This window comes from Ochotona curzoniae, unplaced genomic scaffold (assembly GCF_017591425.1).
Source record: "Ochotona curzoniae isolate NIBS_2020 unplaced genomic scaffold, NIBS_Ocur_1.0 contig_4501, whole genome shotgun sequence".
NCBI lineage: Eukaryota > Metazoa > Chordata > Mammalia > Lagomorpha > Ochotonidae > Ochotona > Ochotona curzoniae.
In genome coordinates, this window is record NW_024466307.1 from 6,145,789 (window position 1) to 6,162,321 (window position 16,533).

Here is a 16,533-nt window from a genome sequence, read left to right on the forward strand (position 1 = left end):
TTCTGTTATAAACAGGGAATTGGAACATAGTTTCTGGCTAGCCTCTATGATGGCATGGAAATGTCTTGTCAGACCTTAAAGCATGACTATCACAAACATATCCCCATATTTCTGGAGCCTTCTCAAGCAACAGGTGCTAGCATATACTGGAATTCAGTGGTGATGGTGACAGCTGTGTGTACTCCTTCATCAAGAGGTATGTGGGGTTACTTAGTGCATGGAAGAATCAAAACGCTTGCCTGAAGCCTTGCACACTGGCCCGACGCTCATCTGCTCTGTTCTGGGAGCTGGGCCTACAGGCTCCTTTTGCCTTTGGGAAGCAGAGCTGGCAAGAGGAAGGCAGCAGCAGCCACCTGTGGCGGGAGGCACAGCTGTGTGGCTAGGACCACGTCGCCTCTGGAGAAGGCCACAGTTCTGTTTGGGTGCTGTGACTTAGCCATGACTCCGCATAGCCCCTCTCCTGCAGGCCGACAGTGATAGCAGCTTCTAGGTGCTAAGCCCCGACACGCCTGCCTGCTCTGGGGTTTTCCTTAGCGCTACCATCTGGAAACACACTTTTGAATGAACTGTCTTTGATTACTCTTCTGGTCTTGCCAACTGCTTCCAGCTCCGACCTTAAGCTGCACTGGTGACATTCTGGATCTACCCTGCAGAAAGGGACAATCTGTGGGCCCACTGTAGGAGCCCCAGTGACTTGTGCTGTGGCCACAGCATCTCTGAGGTGATCACAGCGGTCATGTCTCAGGTGACTAATCTGTTTCTGTCCTCCCTTTCCTCTTTATTTGTAACCTAGCAATCAGACTGACCCTTTGAAAGCGAAGTCACATGATATCCCTGTTCTCACAGATGACTCCAAGTGAAAACTCAAAAACTCGTATGCTCCAGCGTTTGTCACCTTCTCCCTCTTTTCTTTGAACCCTGGCTAACCCTCTCCTCTCCTTCAAGTGTTTGCTGAAAATCTGCCTTTCTCAAGGAGGCTCAGTCTGACTACGGTATTTAACTCTGCAACTTGCTCTGGCCTTGTCTCCCCTCTTTAGGTCTCCCCTAACTGCTCTTCTTTCTCCTGTGTTGCAACATCAGAGATGTTGTTGCTCAAACTATGTCCCCATGGATCAAGGTGGCCAAGGTCTCCTGTCACCCAAGATAGTACAAATGCAGAATTGCAAGCTTTCTACTTATTGTTAGGTAATCTACACACAGGGTGTGGTTTGTTTCGTCCAACACCCCTTCATGATACCCATAATGCTTTCCTTTTTATTGGGTCACTGAGATTCAAGGTCATCTTGTAGTAGCATCTGTTACCTTTGCTATTAAATTATGGTGCCACACAGTGTATGTTTTTAAATAAAAAACAAACACTGCAGCCAGAAATTGTACTGTTCAATGAGTAACAATTGGCTACCGGTAGCCTATATGGGTGAACCACTGGGATCTCAGGCAATGTAGGTGAGCATCAAGAGACACACTCAGGTCTTGGGGGCCTTAAAGACTGTCTTCTGCAAGGAGCCATCACTGCAGGTCTCCTCTAGCATCACAGGCTATGACTGACAACAGTCAAGTGTCCATTTAACACGGCAAATACAGAAGATTTTGAATGCTCCTGATTTAAAGGAAAGATGTATGTTTGAAATGATAGGCACACTGATTATCTTGCCATCTAAAGATAACAGGCTTCTTTCTTCCCTATTCATTCTGGTTGAGTACTTTAAAGCTATCTTTTGCCTACAAATGTTCTGATTTGTACTTTGTTATTATTAATGAATGTGTAGCTATTGTTGGGCACTTAAAGGGTCTGCCATGAAACTATCTGCTAAGCATATTCTACGCAAGTTGGCTGTCTCACGTTAGAGAGCAAAGTCCACTCTTTGCCCCTGGGGGATTATGAGCTATTCAGAAACATGGAAGCTAATTCACAATTATGGCCTGAAGCACTTTAATAATCAGTGGGAGTCACCCCATTGCCTCCTTTCACTGACCACCACCTCCCCTCAGGGGTTATTTAGCTCTACCATTCTGGACAGCCACCAGCCAGGTGTTATTCTCCTAACAGAGTAGATTCCAAACATTCAGAATTCATAAATTACCCAAGGTCTTTTATATCTCTCTTGGGTTTTTGCTGTGTTCTTATTTGAATCAGGAATTAGCTGTAATACTTTTGAAAGTAGATTAGGGACTTAGAAATGACCATTCTGCAAAGGTATCTTAAAGGATCAGAGAGAACATTAGCCCTTCTCTCCAAAAGCTTCGTGGCAGAGCAGGTTGTGTAATAAATGGCCATTTAACCAGGCCAGTCGCTTAATCCCGCTTGACCTGGATTTCCTTATCAGAGGCACACAATGGGTGCAACTAGGAAGAGAACAAGAGGCTCCTGAACATTGCAGGGACTTCACCAGCTCTAATAACATGCCAACATTTCCTAGGATTTGGTGAGTTATCCTTTTTCTTTTTGATTTTTTAAAAATCAGGAATCCGCCGTATCTACATTTTAAATATTCTTGTCTATGGAATTGAAGTCAGGTGCCAGTTAAAAGCTCCCAACGTGCAAAGATATCAGGGACCAAGCTCTAAAGTTGCAAAATATTCTAGAGAGGAATATGGGCGGGGGGTGATTAAAATGTTGCAGGCAGGACTGCTTATAGAATTTACAGGACCCAATGCAAGATGGAAAGGTTCAGGTTTGGTGGCACACAGGAATAAGCTTCAGTCTGCAATGCTAGCATCTCATGTCAGAGCCTTGGGTTAAATTCTGGCTTCTTGTACAGTGCTTATTATTGCACCTGGGAAAGCACAGAAGACGGCTCAGGTGCTTAGGCACCTGTCACCTACAGAAGAGACTTGGATGTGGCTCCAGGCTCCAGGCTTTCACCTGGTTCAACCTTGGTCTCTGCAGCAGTTTGGGGGAGTAAACCAGCAGATGAAAGATCTCTTTTCTCTGACTTTCAAATAAAAAGAATGAATCTTTTTTAAAAAAATTAGGTAGCTAGAAAGCTTCCAGTGTTTAGTACTAAACAAAGTGACTGTAGCTACTGCCATGCATAGTCACAGCCAGAAAAGAATCTGGAGCATTATTTAAAGCCCTCTGTTTCTCCCCAACTTTCTCTAAATGTAGTGAAGAATAAGTTAAAAACTTGCAATGAACTATTTTCCACTAGTGGGCTCTCTTCTAGTGAACATGAATGACTGACAGAGTGGCAGCATTTTCGTCACTAATGATAGCTTTGATGTGGCTTGGCAGCCACTAGCAAGAGCTATGTCAGTGACTAGGATGACCAGGGCCCTCAAGGGCTGCTGTCCACCTTGCTCCGGTTGCCTGGCGGCTCTAGCATGGACTTGGCCACTCCCTCCCTACCCACTCACTGTCCACATGTGCCTCCTCCACTGTCATCTTCTGGTCCCCTGCTCTTTCTTTCCCCTTGCCGACTGAAGCTCAATTCAGTGGAAACACATAGGTCATCACATGGCCACCTGTTCAATGTCTACCTGCCAAGACAACATACTTGCCTGTCCCTGTTCCTTCTCCTCCTTCTTGGGAAGCTGTGCCTTTCCATCCCCATCCTGCCCCCCAACCAACTATTCAACCTCTTCCTTCAGGCTCCCTCTCTGATGATTAATATTCTCACATGCTTCTCACCCCACCACCTCCCCATCCCACCTACAGCTTTCCTTCTCTTTTCCTAGTCTCTCATCTCAAAGAAAATGTTGCCTCTTTACAATTCCTCCTTTCTGTCTGCTCTCAGTGACTCTTGCACCAGCCTCTCACTCATACCTCTCATTTCCTAACCCTCTGCTCCTTAAATGGAGCTGGATTTTTTCCTTGCTGAGAAGCCCAGCATGTCCTGTGGCAAGCCCAGCACAGGGAAATCTGGCTGACAAGATGCCAAATCACCCATGAGTTATTTCATGTAATTGAGGAATCCAGGCATAAATCATGTTAGGCCAACAGGTGACTGCAATATTAAATTTTGTATTTTCAAAGGGAAACTCTTCATGCTGGGTCTCTAAAACAGAAAAACAGTCTTGTAATGTTTGGAAAGAGGTGGAGACAGTCTCTGTGCACAAAGGGCAGAGTGTCCTGGCCTTGCTGTGAATGTTTTAGCAGCTGTGGAAACTTTCACCAAGACTCATTTCCAGCAATGCACAGCCATGCTCAAAAACCTGGCTGCTCCTCGTGGAGGGCAACGCACTTGCTGGAGCCCGAGGCACTGGTGAAGAGCAGGGGGGTTTCTGCTCACAGCTCTGCCTGTGAATTCCACTGGGAATGTCAGCTCCAGTCCTATACCACCACACCTCTTGAGAAATTACACATCCTGACATGACAAGGCCAGACAGTGCCAGGGAAGCCAGGGAGGCACTGCATGCCTTTCCCTCTAATGTCTGGGGCATGTTGCCTGATGCCTGGTTTCCTAGAACTTTGTGGGTTCCAGTGCTGCCTACACGGAGGATCACTCCACCAACAGGCATCCTCAGGATTGCCCTGGGTTGCCTTTTCCCCAGCAATGCAAAGTGCTCCTCTTAGCGCAGACGTCCAATGTGCTTTGACTGAAAGATCATACACATGGCGTTGTAAGGTAGACAAGCCACCGCCTGTGATGGTGGCATTCCCTGTGGGTACCAGTTTGAGACTCAGCTGCTCCACTTCTGACCTAGCTCCCTGCTAACACACCTAGGAGAGCAGCAGAAGATGATGCAAGTGCTTGGGATCCTGCACCCACATGGGAGAACTGGAAGAAGCTCATGGCTTTGGCCTGGCAAAGCCCAGGCTTTTGTGGCCATTTGGGGAATGAACCAGTGAATGGAAAACTTCTCTCTCTCTCTCTCTCCATTTCTCACTAATTCGCAGTGTGCACAGGATAGGAAATGCCACACTTGGTAAAGTTTCCACTATGCTGTGCCTCAAACAGTAGTGTTTAGTCTATGAAACCTTTCTGTGCTCACGGCAATTCATGGGACCCTGTTCTAATAATTGTGATTCAGTGAAAGCTGGACTGCTGGCACCAGCTCACTCAAGAAAAGCAGCAGGCACATTAATGAGGATAGGCATTCTAATAGGCATACATTTGACAGGGCAATTTCAAGGTGTCCCATTGAACCCAACAGAGTTGGCTATGCACTGACTGCATGAGGTGCTCATTTTTAAATGTAAAAAAATTTGAAGATTTCATTTTATTTTTTATTTGAAAGGCAGAGTTACAGGGAGAAGGGGAGAGAGAGAGAGAGAGAGAGAGAGAGAGAGAGAGAATCTTCCATCCACTGGTTCATTCTCCCAAATGGCCACAATACCTGGAACTGGGCCAATCTGAAGCCAAGAACCAGGAGCTTCATACTGGTGTCCCATGTGGGTGCAGGGGCCCAAGGACTTGGGCTGTTTTTGTTGCTTTCCCAGGCCATAAGCAGAGAGCTAGATCAGAAGTAGAACAGACTTGAATTGACCCCCAGATGGCATGCTGACACTGTAGGTAGAGAGTAGCCTGCTAAATCTCTGGGCAGGTCCCACAAAAATAATTTCAGACAATAACATTCAGGAAGCACATAGGTAAAATTCTTGCCTCTTATACCACAAAAATTAACATCATTTGATTGATGACAGACTGTAATAAAAGGAATATTATATATAGCTATGTATACTTTCCCCCTTACATATGTGGGCAAACAAATTAATACATGCAGAGTTATTTCTTTTAAATATCTGGCAAGGCATGTGACTGATGGTTAGACAATTTTTTGACTTGGTTAAGACAAACTGTAGCCAAATGTTAAAGCATGGAAAATGTTGGTGTCGGCAAAGCAGATACAATCCCAACGAAGCTTTTAAGTCATCCCAGCACACAACCATGTTGAAATCTTACCACTAGCTTTCATGCAGTCTGTTCCTGGCAGCGAGCAATAGCTTTCACCCTTGAGTGCTGTTGCTGAGTTTCATGTATTGGGACCGAGGTTGAGGTTCTATTCAAGAAGTCAGTTTTAATGTAGGGGATGACTTGGGTTGTGTGAGAGCACTCGGGGGGGGGGGGGTCCTGGATACCAAATTGGCTTACAATGTAGATGTCTGCATGGATCCTACGGCGGGTCCCTGCACCTGTTTGGAAGTGCAGTCTGATGCTTTTGCATGGGATGAGCTGTGTGTTAAAAGGCTGTGTGAAACTCAGGGTGTGTCACGCTGGGACCCTGCTGTGCCTGCATGAAGGGACCTAGTGCTGGCCACTCCTCTGGGTGGTATAACCCCAGCACCTCTTAGGGTTTGCTATCGCCAGGAGGGCCGTGGAATGAGATGGCTCTGTCATCCTGTTGACGTTTTCAAGCCATCACGGAGAGGGTTAGGGATGTTACTGCAGCAGCTACCAGCAGACCAGCCATCTACCTTTGGTACTTACGGGAATTTTATGACTCTTGATCATATTATCAAATTCTTCATTAATTTTTTTGTATTTTTCTTCAGTGCGTGGGGTGAGTGCATAAGAGGAGTCAGGGTTGGGGCTTTCACAGCCTTTGCTTTCTTTCTTGTTCAAGGCCTGCCAGGTTCAGAGAAATACCAAGAGTGAACAAAAAAGGGAAGGGAGTTCTGAGTACTTACACACAATCTTTGCCTGCTGATCATTAGATCAATATCTTCATTAATTTTTCTGTACTTGTCCTCAGACTCAGGGCTGTGCCCGACTGAGTCGTCCGCATCGGGATCTGGGCTGTCACAGCCATTAAGGCCCTTCTTTCTCAACGTCTGAAATAGATAATTTGCAAAGTTCAAACTTTGACGTGGCTGTACAAGAGACAAGCAGGGGCATAACAGGGGTTTTGGGTGGCTCAGCGTCCCGCTGTCTTACATTCGAAGTCAAGAAATCACAGGTAGAAATTGGGAGGTGTTTCAAGAGAATGTTCATCACCCACCAAAAAGCAGAGAAAGGGAAGTACCCCTCCAACCCTTGGCAACCAGACACATCAAGGAACCATGAGCGCTGTGTGTTGTGGGACCAAAGGAGAGGGAGAGACAATGAGAGACACAGACAGTGGAGGGAACCCATTGTCACACTCCTAATCACAGGACTACATGGAGCCGGGGCATCATACGACTACGATGGCACAGTCTGAGAGGAGATGACCAGAACAAGGGAATCGGAAGCAGATTCCTGGTTCGAAATTCACATGTGGTGAGCTCTGTGGGTGTTCCGTCCATCTCCCACCTCTGGTATTTTTCACGAGTGTTCTACCTCTACTTGTGTAAGGCACGTTCAAGACAATTCTTATGTAAGCCATTCATTTGAAGTCTTCTATAACCTCAACAGCCTGAGTGCAATGGAACCCATGTATCATCCTGCTCGGGAGTGGGACGGGCTGCTCACACTGTGATCCCATGGAACACATCTGGTTAGGTTTACACCAATCTGCACATCTGTGCTGAAGTTCATAAAAGGAATCAGTCCTCCCAGGAAGCAGCCGAAAGAGGCAAGAATCAACTTCCTGGTCACCATGCGTGACGCCCAAGCCTGGTGGAGGCCGAAAAGAATCAGAAGATGCCACATGAAAAGTTGGGGCCTTATCCTGAACCTCCAGGCTTGGGGCGTTTGGGCTGGCCTCGTTAGTGCCATCAGAGGCTGGTAAATACAAATCTGACATCATTCACAGTTTGGAGAAGCCTGAGTCAGGCGAACTAGAATTTTACTCTTTTTCTTGTTTAAATGATGGTTGTCACCTCAATTGTACACACTCTGATTTATGGAGATAATGTTATGTTTCTAGATATCATCAAACTTCTGATTAATCACGCTGCTTGCCATGCTCATGATTAATAGACTAGCAACATTTCGTAAGTGACCGGGTACTTGAACATCAGTTACAGAGAGATGCGTACCTAAGTGTCTCTCATTAACGGAAAACTCAGGCAAGCTCATCTTTAGAGAACACAGAATTCACATATAAATAAAGCTAAAGCTGCAACACACAAGCGAAAGAACTCAAAGCTGAGATAACACTCCATGTTTAATTCAAACAATTGGAGAAATAAATAAAACAACAGGAGTTAAGAAGGGGGTGTCAGGCTTAAAAACTACTTGGCTCTTATTAATGTGTAACAAATGTAATATTATTTAAAATTAAGTTTCTGAGGCATGGAAGACTTCCTGAGAAAAATCAAACTGGAGACTTACCACTTGTGATACATTTAGGAAGCATGGGGGCTCTGTAAATATTTATTAATGTGATAGTGGTATATTGTAACAAATAAGCATATGGTTGTAGCTTATTATGTGGTAAGATGTTTGAATATTAAAATGCATATTTCAACACCTGATGGTAAAAATATACATTTATAATGTTGGGGAATGTGTAATTCCTGGGGCACCCCATCACAGACCTACAGCCACTGTTCATCACCCAGCGTTAAGTCCTCTCTCTTACGTCAGGTGTGGGCAATGGTTTTCTGTCAAGGGTCATGAGGATAAGTGTGACTTCATCTGTGGGCCCTAACAATGTATCAATTTACACATGAACCTGCCACAGAGGGATGGCACCTATTCTGCCTGTGGTTGCTGGGGCAAGGCCAGACCAAGTGATTTTGCAGATGCTGCAACAGCCCATGGGCTGGATGTTTTCCATACCTGGGGTTCCCTACAAGAACGTGTGTAGAGTGTCACAGTACGTTAGAATAATGATGCCATGGACTAACTTAATCTCCTGTGTACTGAACTCTTTCGTTCGCATGATCTTAACCACAAGGGCATTCTTCCGGGTGAGAACTATTTGTTCTATCAGGATACATTTCCACCTTGATCTCTGTATATTTTGGAGCTTTTCAGAGCCATTTTAGGGTGTTTTACATCATTCACGATGTAGTGTTCATAAGTATTCCTTAGTACAGGTAAAACCAGGTAAAAACAAAACCTCTGGTGTTTTTTGAAGGCGATCTACCTGCATTTCTGTAAGGCAGGTTTAAGAATATGCTTATAAAAGCCTTTCACTTGAAGTCTTTTTGGATTTTCAGATTTTTCCTGTGTGCACCCGTCTTTTATCCAGTAAATCTTATTGTACAAATTCTAGTTGTTTTGATGTACAGCTTTCTGACAACAGAACGCCAGGGTTAGGAGAGGCCTATCAGCTGTCATTTCGATCCATCTGGCACATGCATGCGTGCTAAATATTCTTATAAAGCTTTCAGGAGGCAGATACTGTGTTTGGCTTAGGAAAATTCAAGTATCAATTGCACGGTGTAGAGAGATTTCCACAGCTATTAACACATTATCTCTTGCAAGTCACCTACACAGAGTTTAGGGAAAGGTTCCACCATGCCGCAAGCTAGCATGGCCAAGCCCGATGCCCCCAGCACTAATCAACTGACTGCACATAATGCAGGGTCCCGCTTCACCCCTGCCTAAACTTTCCCACCCTTGTGAGGTGAAGGACGGGAGCCAGCTCTCCCCGAATCGCAGGCGACGAAGCAGTTGTACCCCCATCTGGAATAATAGCCTGAATGCTGAAATAACTGAAGGGTGTGGGAAGTTTCTAAGTAGCAAAATATGGCGACAATATTGATGCATCTTAGATAGCAAATGTAGTCATGAGTGGGGCTCCCTGTTTTGTCAATAAAACACTTATCCAACGTACAGACTTTAAAAAAAGACCACAAACAGATCAACTTTGGGCTCACTTTGTATCTGAGGGATTACATAAAGCAACAAGCAAACAAGGCAGGTGGCGGGAAATCACTGCAATGCGGAGCAGGCGGGGAGAGCAGTGGTTCATTTTCTTCCAGTAAGTTCTTCGTGTATCTGACTACATTATCCTACGATGAATCTTAGCTGTATTTAAATAATCATTCAAGCTAAATTGTGTTATTTTAAAAAGAGCATTTATGATACACAAACACAAAACTCAAGAGAAAATTAATAGTGAGTTCTAAATTCCCATAATCACATAACTAGAACACTGAAAAAATTGTTCAAAAATATTATCCTCAGCTGAGTGCTTGTGTAGCACATTTCTGCCAAGAACAAATGATTATGGTGGAATTATAAAGCTCTGAAAATGGAAGTGATGGCAGCGACTTGAATGCCAGAGTGTGAATGTGGAACTATAAGAGCATTTTCATCTTTATAATATTAAAAATCTACAGCTGTTTAATGATGACAAAGGAATTACTGTTAGAGGCAGCCAAGTCAGTCTATTCACAGTATTGAATAGTCAATATGAACTAAAGGGCTGACTAAATGGATAAGCAGCCATTATTCCTTCAGGCACTCTTCTTGCAACATCAGAGACTGTGCCAAGGGTCTTTGAAAACTCCTGTAATCTTTTGCAAGTGTCACTGGACAGGTATTGGGGGCACTCAAGTTTAACTCCTTTGCAGGGGCTACAAGTCCTGCAAATGTGTCATTGCTCAGCCTGCCTGTGTTCTCAAAGGATTTCTTCTGCGTGTCAGGTGGAGGTAAGGGGTCTTGTGATGCCACCAGCTTCGCTCGTTACCATCTGAAGACTCTCCTCCCTCAGAGAACACTGTCTGAAAAGAGCCTACTCATTCTTCACGTGCGAGTGACACCTCAGGGGTAGATTAGGGGGCCGACGGCTCGGGCTTCTGGGAGAGACACGCAAGGCAGCGGCTGTCACGTAAGGAGCTGAGAACAGCCGTTCGGAGAGAAGTAATTAGACTGACAGAAGGTGACACTCTCCAAAACAATAAAATGGGAGATGGAGTCCAGGCAGGTAGGTGAAAACCACGTGGACGCTCTCCTCGCAGACATGGGAACATATGGGACCCTTGTGGTTACAGTTGTTCATGGGAGAAAACTTGAAATATGTACAAACTGAGGATGGTAGGCGACAGGTGCATCAGAAGCTCTAATGAAATAGATGGAGGAGAACAGATTCTATTTCCTCACTGCAAGCAACGTAAATGAAAAGGAACGCCACATGGAACTCCCGTGGGCATTATGTTCCCAATGAGCGAGCTCTCTCCTGTACAATGCTTAAAACTGTTTTGCCCTGCTTAACTAATTTGTTTTCTCTCAAAAAACTATTTCCTATTAGCAAAATGAAGTAACCAAGTTGCCGACCCTTCTGATGACATGAAACTATATGCTAAACGGTTAAGTACAGTCATATTTTATGTTTTAAGTAAAATTCAGCTTTAAAAAAACAGAACCATTCCAGCCTGCAAGGCTCCATTTCTCCCCATGTCTCAAGCGATATATGTTTGCATCATCTTTCTGTCTCTGTCCCCACTCATTAGACAGCAGAAAGTTCAAATCCCTTTGTGCAAATCACACAATGACTAGAATGAACCTTGGACAAAATCCAAACCCTTGCTCTTTCTTGCCTCGCCTGCATAGCCCTCTTTTCAGAGGGTGGATGTGTCAAGCACACGTTCATGGGCACGGATGTGGTGTTCACACAAAAGTCAAGAAGAGACGTCCACTTAGAAAATGCTGGGTCCTTTCCTCCCATCCTGATTTTTTTGAGGGGAGGCGGGGGGAGCTGTTGTTTTTTGTAGCCTTACAAAGATTAGCATTTGTGCTTAATGACTGAACAATCTTTACAAAGCAGGAAATCCACAGAGGAGTATGCAACGAGAGCGAGATGGACACCGTTCAGGAGCACAGACCTGCGTTGGTGCACAGGTGCTCGGGATGCTGCAATTCCACACGCCTTCGTGCCTGGCGAGGGGCCATCCTAGCAAACCACCCTGGGCGCTCTTCCATAGAGAATGCTTGCCACAGAGGTGAAGATTCTGCTTGGACTACCCTCACCCAACACCAGGATGCCTGGCTTTGGGTCCCAGTTCTGCTCCAATTCCCAGCTTCCTGCTAACATGCTCCAGGGAGCACAGCTGCCTCAAGAGGCTGAATCTCTGCCACCATCACACGGGAGTCCCTAGATTGCATCTTGGTTCCTGACTGGCCTGGCCAGGCGGGGAACACTGTGGTCTTTTGGAGGAGTGAATTAATGGATGGAAGCATCTCTTTATCTCTCTCCTGCCCACCCTCCCTTCCTTCTTCCTCCTTCTGTGTCTCATAAATAAAAAAACTAAATAAGATTTATTCAGAAAATAATCTTTGAAAATCCAATGCTGTGGCTGACATTGTTTTATGCATTTGGTTTTTAGAAAAGCAAGAAATACAAATTCAAACCAGAAAACTCCAAACTGACCTATAATAATACACAGTTTTGTGGTAATTTCTTGCATAGTTCATTTAGACTGGGGGAAAACTAGATGCCAAGAAATTTCTCCATAGTTTTTAATCATAAAAAAAAGCACTAAGTACTGTCTACACCAGCTCTTTTGCTATCACAGCTCTTCTTTGTTCTCATTCTAGAAATGAAAAGACAGAAAAATACGGTGAATTTAGTACAATCAGAAGGGAGACTTTAATTAGGCAAGCAAATCATATCCAATACAGCACTTGCAAGAATTAAACTGTACTGCAAGTATTCATTTGTGGTACAAATCCTAATAAAAAGTAGAAAATATAAAACCTTAAAATGCTCATTCTGATCAAATATTGACTCCTGTTGTAAAAAGGGTGGGAAGAGCTGAGATTTCCACTTCTCCTGTTTTTATGCATTTCCTCCAAAGAGAATCTTTTCCAAATTTATCTATTTAAAAGACAGAGTGACAGAAACAGACTGTCCATCTGCTGGTTCACTCCCTAAATGGTTACAACCACCATGACTGACTAGGAAGTTCATCAGGGTCAGCCATGTGGGTGGTAGCACCCGCATCCTTGGGCCATCCTCTGCTGCCTTCCCAGGCACATGGGCAGAAAGCTGGGCAGGAAGCGTGGACTCGGCCTGGGACTGGACCCAGTACTCTGATTTGGGAAGTGAGCACGGCAGTGGCACCTTAACCTGATGCACCCCTCAAAAGACAACCTTAATATTAGACTTCAGATTTTTTTTTTTTTACCAAGTAATTTTTCATGCTCAGATAATGCTTCTAGAAAGGAAGTGGGAGGTGGCTCCGGCACGTGAGGCCCTGCTACCCAGGGGGAAGACCTGGGTGGAGCTCTTGGCTATTGGCATCAGTAGGCCCAGCTCCAACCATCAAGGCCATTCAAGGAATGAACCATTGGATGGAAGATTTCCCTCTTGCTCTCACTACTCTTTTCAAGTAAATGAATCCTTTTTTTTAAATGAGGCAATTTGTCCGAATCTTTAAAGCAACAAGATCATAAACATGTAACTTTGATGATCAAAAGGGTAGCAGAAGAGAGGTTACAGACTTTTGGATGGTCAGAGACAAAGGGAGTGATATTTTAGGCAGTACACAAAGGTTACAAAATGGAAAAGGGCAAGTTAGTAGGACGGATCATGGGGAAACTTCATGAATGTGAGTCATACTCTACAAATCTCAAGTAAGCATGTTTTAAAATTCTTGGGCAAAGTTCATCTTTCTTCCGCTTCCTGGATGCTCATCTTCTGTTCCTTCATCCCCTGAGGTCTGACACACGCCTTTTTCTGGGTCAGCCTTAGCCTGAGGGGTGAGGGGGAGATTCATGAAAAATCTGGGTGATTCTAGGCCAATCCCACGATCTAGGCAACATCAGGATGGGTCTGTGGTTTGGCGTTCTGAAGGATTTGCCCACCACGCCCATTCTTGGTCCTCCATAGGCCTAAAGCAGGACTGAGTTGGGAAGTCTGGCACTTGTCAGCCATGCAGTACAGCACACCCTGACACCCTGGACCCAGGAGAGGTGGGGAGGTCCTTGAGGAATGGGGAAGATTTCACATTCAGTGGCTGAGAATGTGAGCAGGTGCAGCTAATCCTGACCATCTCCAGGAAGCAAGCAAGCAAAGGCTGGAACACAAAGGCTCCCACGGTAGGTGGTCTGGGAGAACGGGTGGGTGGCTGTGGTGGCTTCCTAACTAAGCAAGAAGAAGGCAAGTCCCAACTATGAATTAGACAAAGGTTGAGAAAGAGGTGAGGAATAAATGAACACAGATCAGGAAGCAGTTTTTATTTTTTTTTTTTAAGGATAAAATGTGAAAGCAAATTCACACAGTCACCTTTGAGGCACATGGCATTTTACTTGCAAATGGGTTACAGGGACAGAAAAATTGAATCTTGAAGTACGGATGCTTTACAAATAATACATTGGAGCAACTTTTATAAACCATTAATGACTTAACAAAAGAAGATGTATGTGGGCAAGCATGGTAAGGTCACACGATTATTTTTGTTTCCAGGCAGGTTCTTGTCGAGTCACAAATGACTTTTTGTTCAAGTTGAGTCAATGCATGATTAGCCCTTAGAGAAGAACAAAGCCTACACTCTCCACGCTCTTATTTAGTCGTCAGCTCAGGCAACTTCTCCAAGTTACCATGTTGTCTCCTTTCTACAAGATTTCCCACTAACATTTCTTTTCCCATTGATTTGCTTCTTTGTTCTTTAATGATTTTTTTTTGAAAAGTAAAATTTTGCATATACACACAGACACACACACACACACAGACACACACAAAATCTTCCATCTGCTGTTCACACATGGCCACGATGGCTGGGGCTGGCCAAAGCCAGGAGCGTTTAACTCCATCTGTGGATGGTAGGGGCTCACATCCTTGGTCCATTCTCTGCTTCTATTCGTGAATTAGCAGGAAGCTGGATAGGAAGTGGAGCAGTAAGTGTTTGATACAGTGCTGATATGGGTTGGCCTCTCCTTTCCCAGTTACGTTGCTTCCTAATTCTCCATATGGCATCTTCCCTACTCTTCCTAGCAAAGAGTACACCTTAGCTGTTCAATCCTGAAGCTGAGAAATCACTCCTGATCCACGATCTACCAATTATCCTCACTCTCACTGAGCAGTCCGTCATCCTGGGTCTGTTTTGCGTTATGACCTTCCCCTTCCAGTCAACATTCCTTTATACTTCTTGCAGTCTAATTAAAACATAAATTTGTTGTGCTGCTATGCTTACAAAGCACTTTATCCTCTGAGCAGCCACACGCATGCTGTGCACAGAGAGCCCTCCACTTGCCTCTCTGGCCACATTTCTCTTCTTCAGTGTGCTGTTTTGCATAATAGGAACTTTACAGCATTTCCTAAGTCAGGTGGGTTTGACATGGTATTGGTACCTATCAATGATAACTTCCTGGAGTAGCTTTATTTACTCCTCCTCTCTGTCACACAGACCTTAGATATCCTAGGATACCAATGGCCCAAACCCATCAGGTAGGCACTGGAGCTTTGCCCTAGCATCCTTCAGCACCCATACAGGTGTGATCTTTCTGTGTTATTCTGTATGGACACACTGCATTGCAACTCATCCTTTAACAAGTCGGTTTCACCACCAGGTACAGAGTCCCATGAGGAATGGGAACCTCCAGCCCCCATCAGAGGGAGCTTGTTTAATACATGTGCGTTCACTCTGGGCATTCAAAACTGCTTGCTGGTAAATGAATGATCAAACCGATGTGACAGTAGTACTTTCTAAAGGGAACTCATTTCTAATTGAAATGAGTTCGGTGCTCTCCAAAGGTGACTGCTATTTGTTTCTTTTTAAAATAAGATTGTAACAACACTACGGAGCAGAACATGTTCTGGTAAGTCTAGCAGTCTTGGGAATTAACTTGTTGTCACTGCTCAAGATACTCCTGGGGGAGCCAAGGATTGAAGAGAAAGATTTCAAGATTTCATTTATGGTAACCCAACCTCTTCTCATGTCATATCTGACATTTAAACCTTCTTCTTTTTCTTAAAGTTATTTTTATGTATCTGAAAGGCAGAGTTATAGAGAGTGAAGGAGAGAACAGAGAAAGCTCTTCCTTCTGCTGATTCACTTCTCAAATGGCTGCAACTGCCAAAGATGGGCCAGTCTGAAGCCAGGAGCCAGGGGTTTCCTCCCGGTTTCCCATTTGGATGCAGGAGGTTTAAGGCTTGGGCCATCATCTTCCTCTGCTTCCTCAGAAGCAATGGCAGGGAGCTGGATCTAGAGTAGAGTAGCTTGGTCTTGAACTGGTGCACATATCGGTTGCCGGCAACATAGTGGAGGCTTTCATATGCTATACTGCAGTGTCAGTCCCTCAAACTTTTCCTCAAAATTCATCTCTCCCTGTGTCTGTGGTCAACATATTGGTAATAAGCCACTGCCAAGTGGAACTTCATTTTCTTCTTGGTTATGTGACAGTCTTTTGACACCAATCATGGAAGAGGGTCTTTTAACATTCCACCTCCCTAGTAGGTGAGGCCTTTGAAGACCTGCTGAGATGCTAACTTGCAGGGCTGTGCGTGGGCCTGCACTAAGCTGTCTTAGATCATTTTCTGTTGCTGTAACAAAACACCGGAAGCCGAGTGGTTGCGAAGAAAAGAGGTTTATTTAGCTCAATCAAGAGGTTTAGATAGACTGAACATGCAAGACCGGGCAACCGGTCTTTGGTCTTTGGTCTATGTGGAGGGCCTCTGGCTGGGTCAAAGCAAAGTGGAGAACAGGAAAGGGGCCTAGCCACATGCAGAAGGGCCACATGCATGTGGTGGCCTTGCTGCACAGCTAGTGATTCTACTAGAAACGAACTCAGGTGCTGCAAAACCCACTTCGACCTCTTCCCACGCCAATGCCCC

At 44.8% G+C, this 16,533-nt stretch overlaps 1 protein-coding gene across 9 annotated transcripts in view; it reads right to left on the minus strand.

Annotated features, from left to right (window-relative positions):
* Window positions 1-16,533, minus strand: part of MEF2C (myocyte enhancer factor 2C) — a 146,823-nt gene that overhangs the window by 35,181 nt on the left and 95,109 nt on the right. For 6 of the 9 annotated variants that reach the window (XM_040986030.1, XM_040986027.1, XM_040986029.1 and 3 more), the window contains one exon: window positions 6,572-6,715. In XM_040986030.1, the coding sequence (XP_040841964.1) occupies window positions 6,572-6,715 (144 nt within the window). Of the gene's footprint in view, window positions 1-6,371; window positions 6,510-6,571; window positions 6,716-16,533 lie in introns of all 9 variants that reach the window. The other 3 variants (XM_040986026.1, XM_040986025.1, XM_040986022.1) reach the window with 1 other exon arrangement.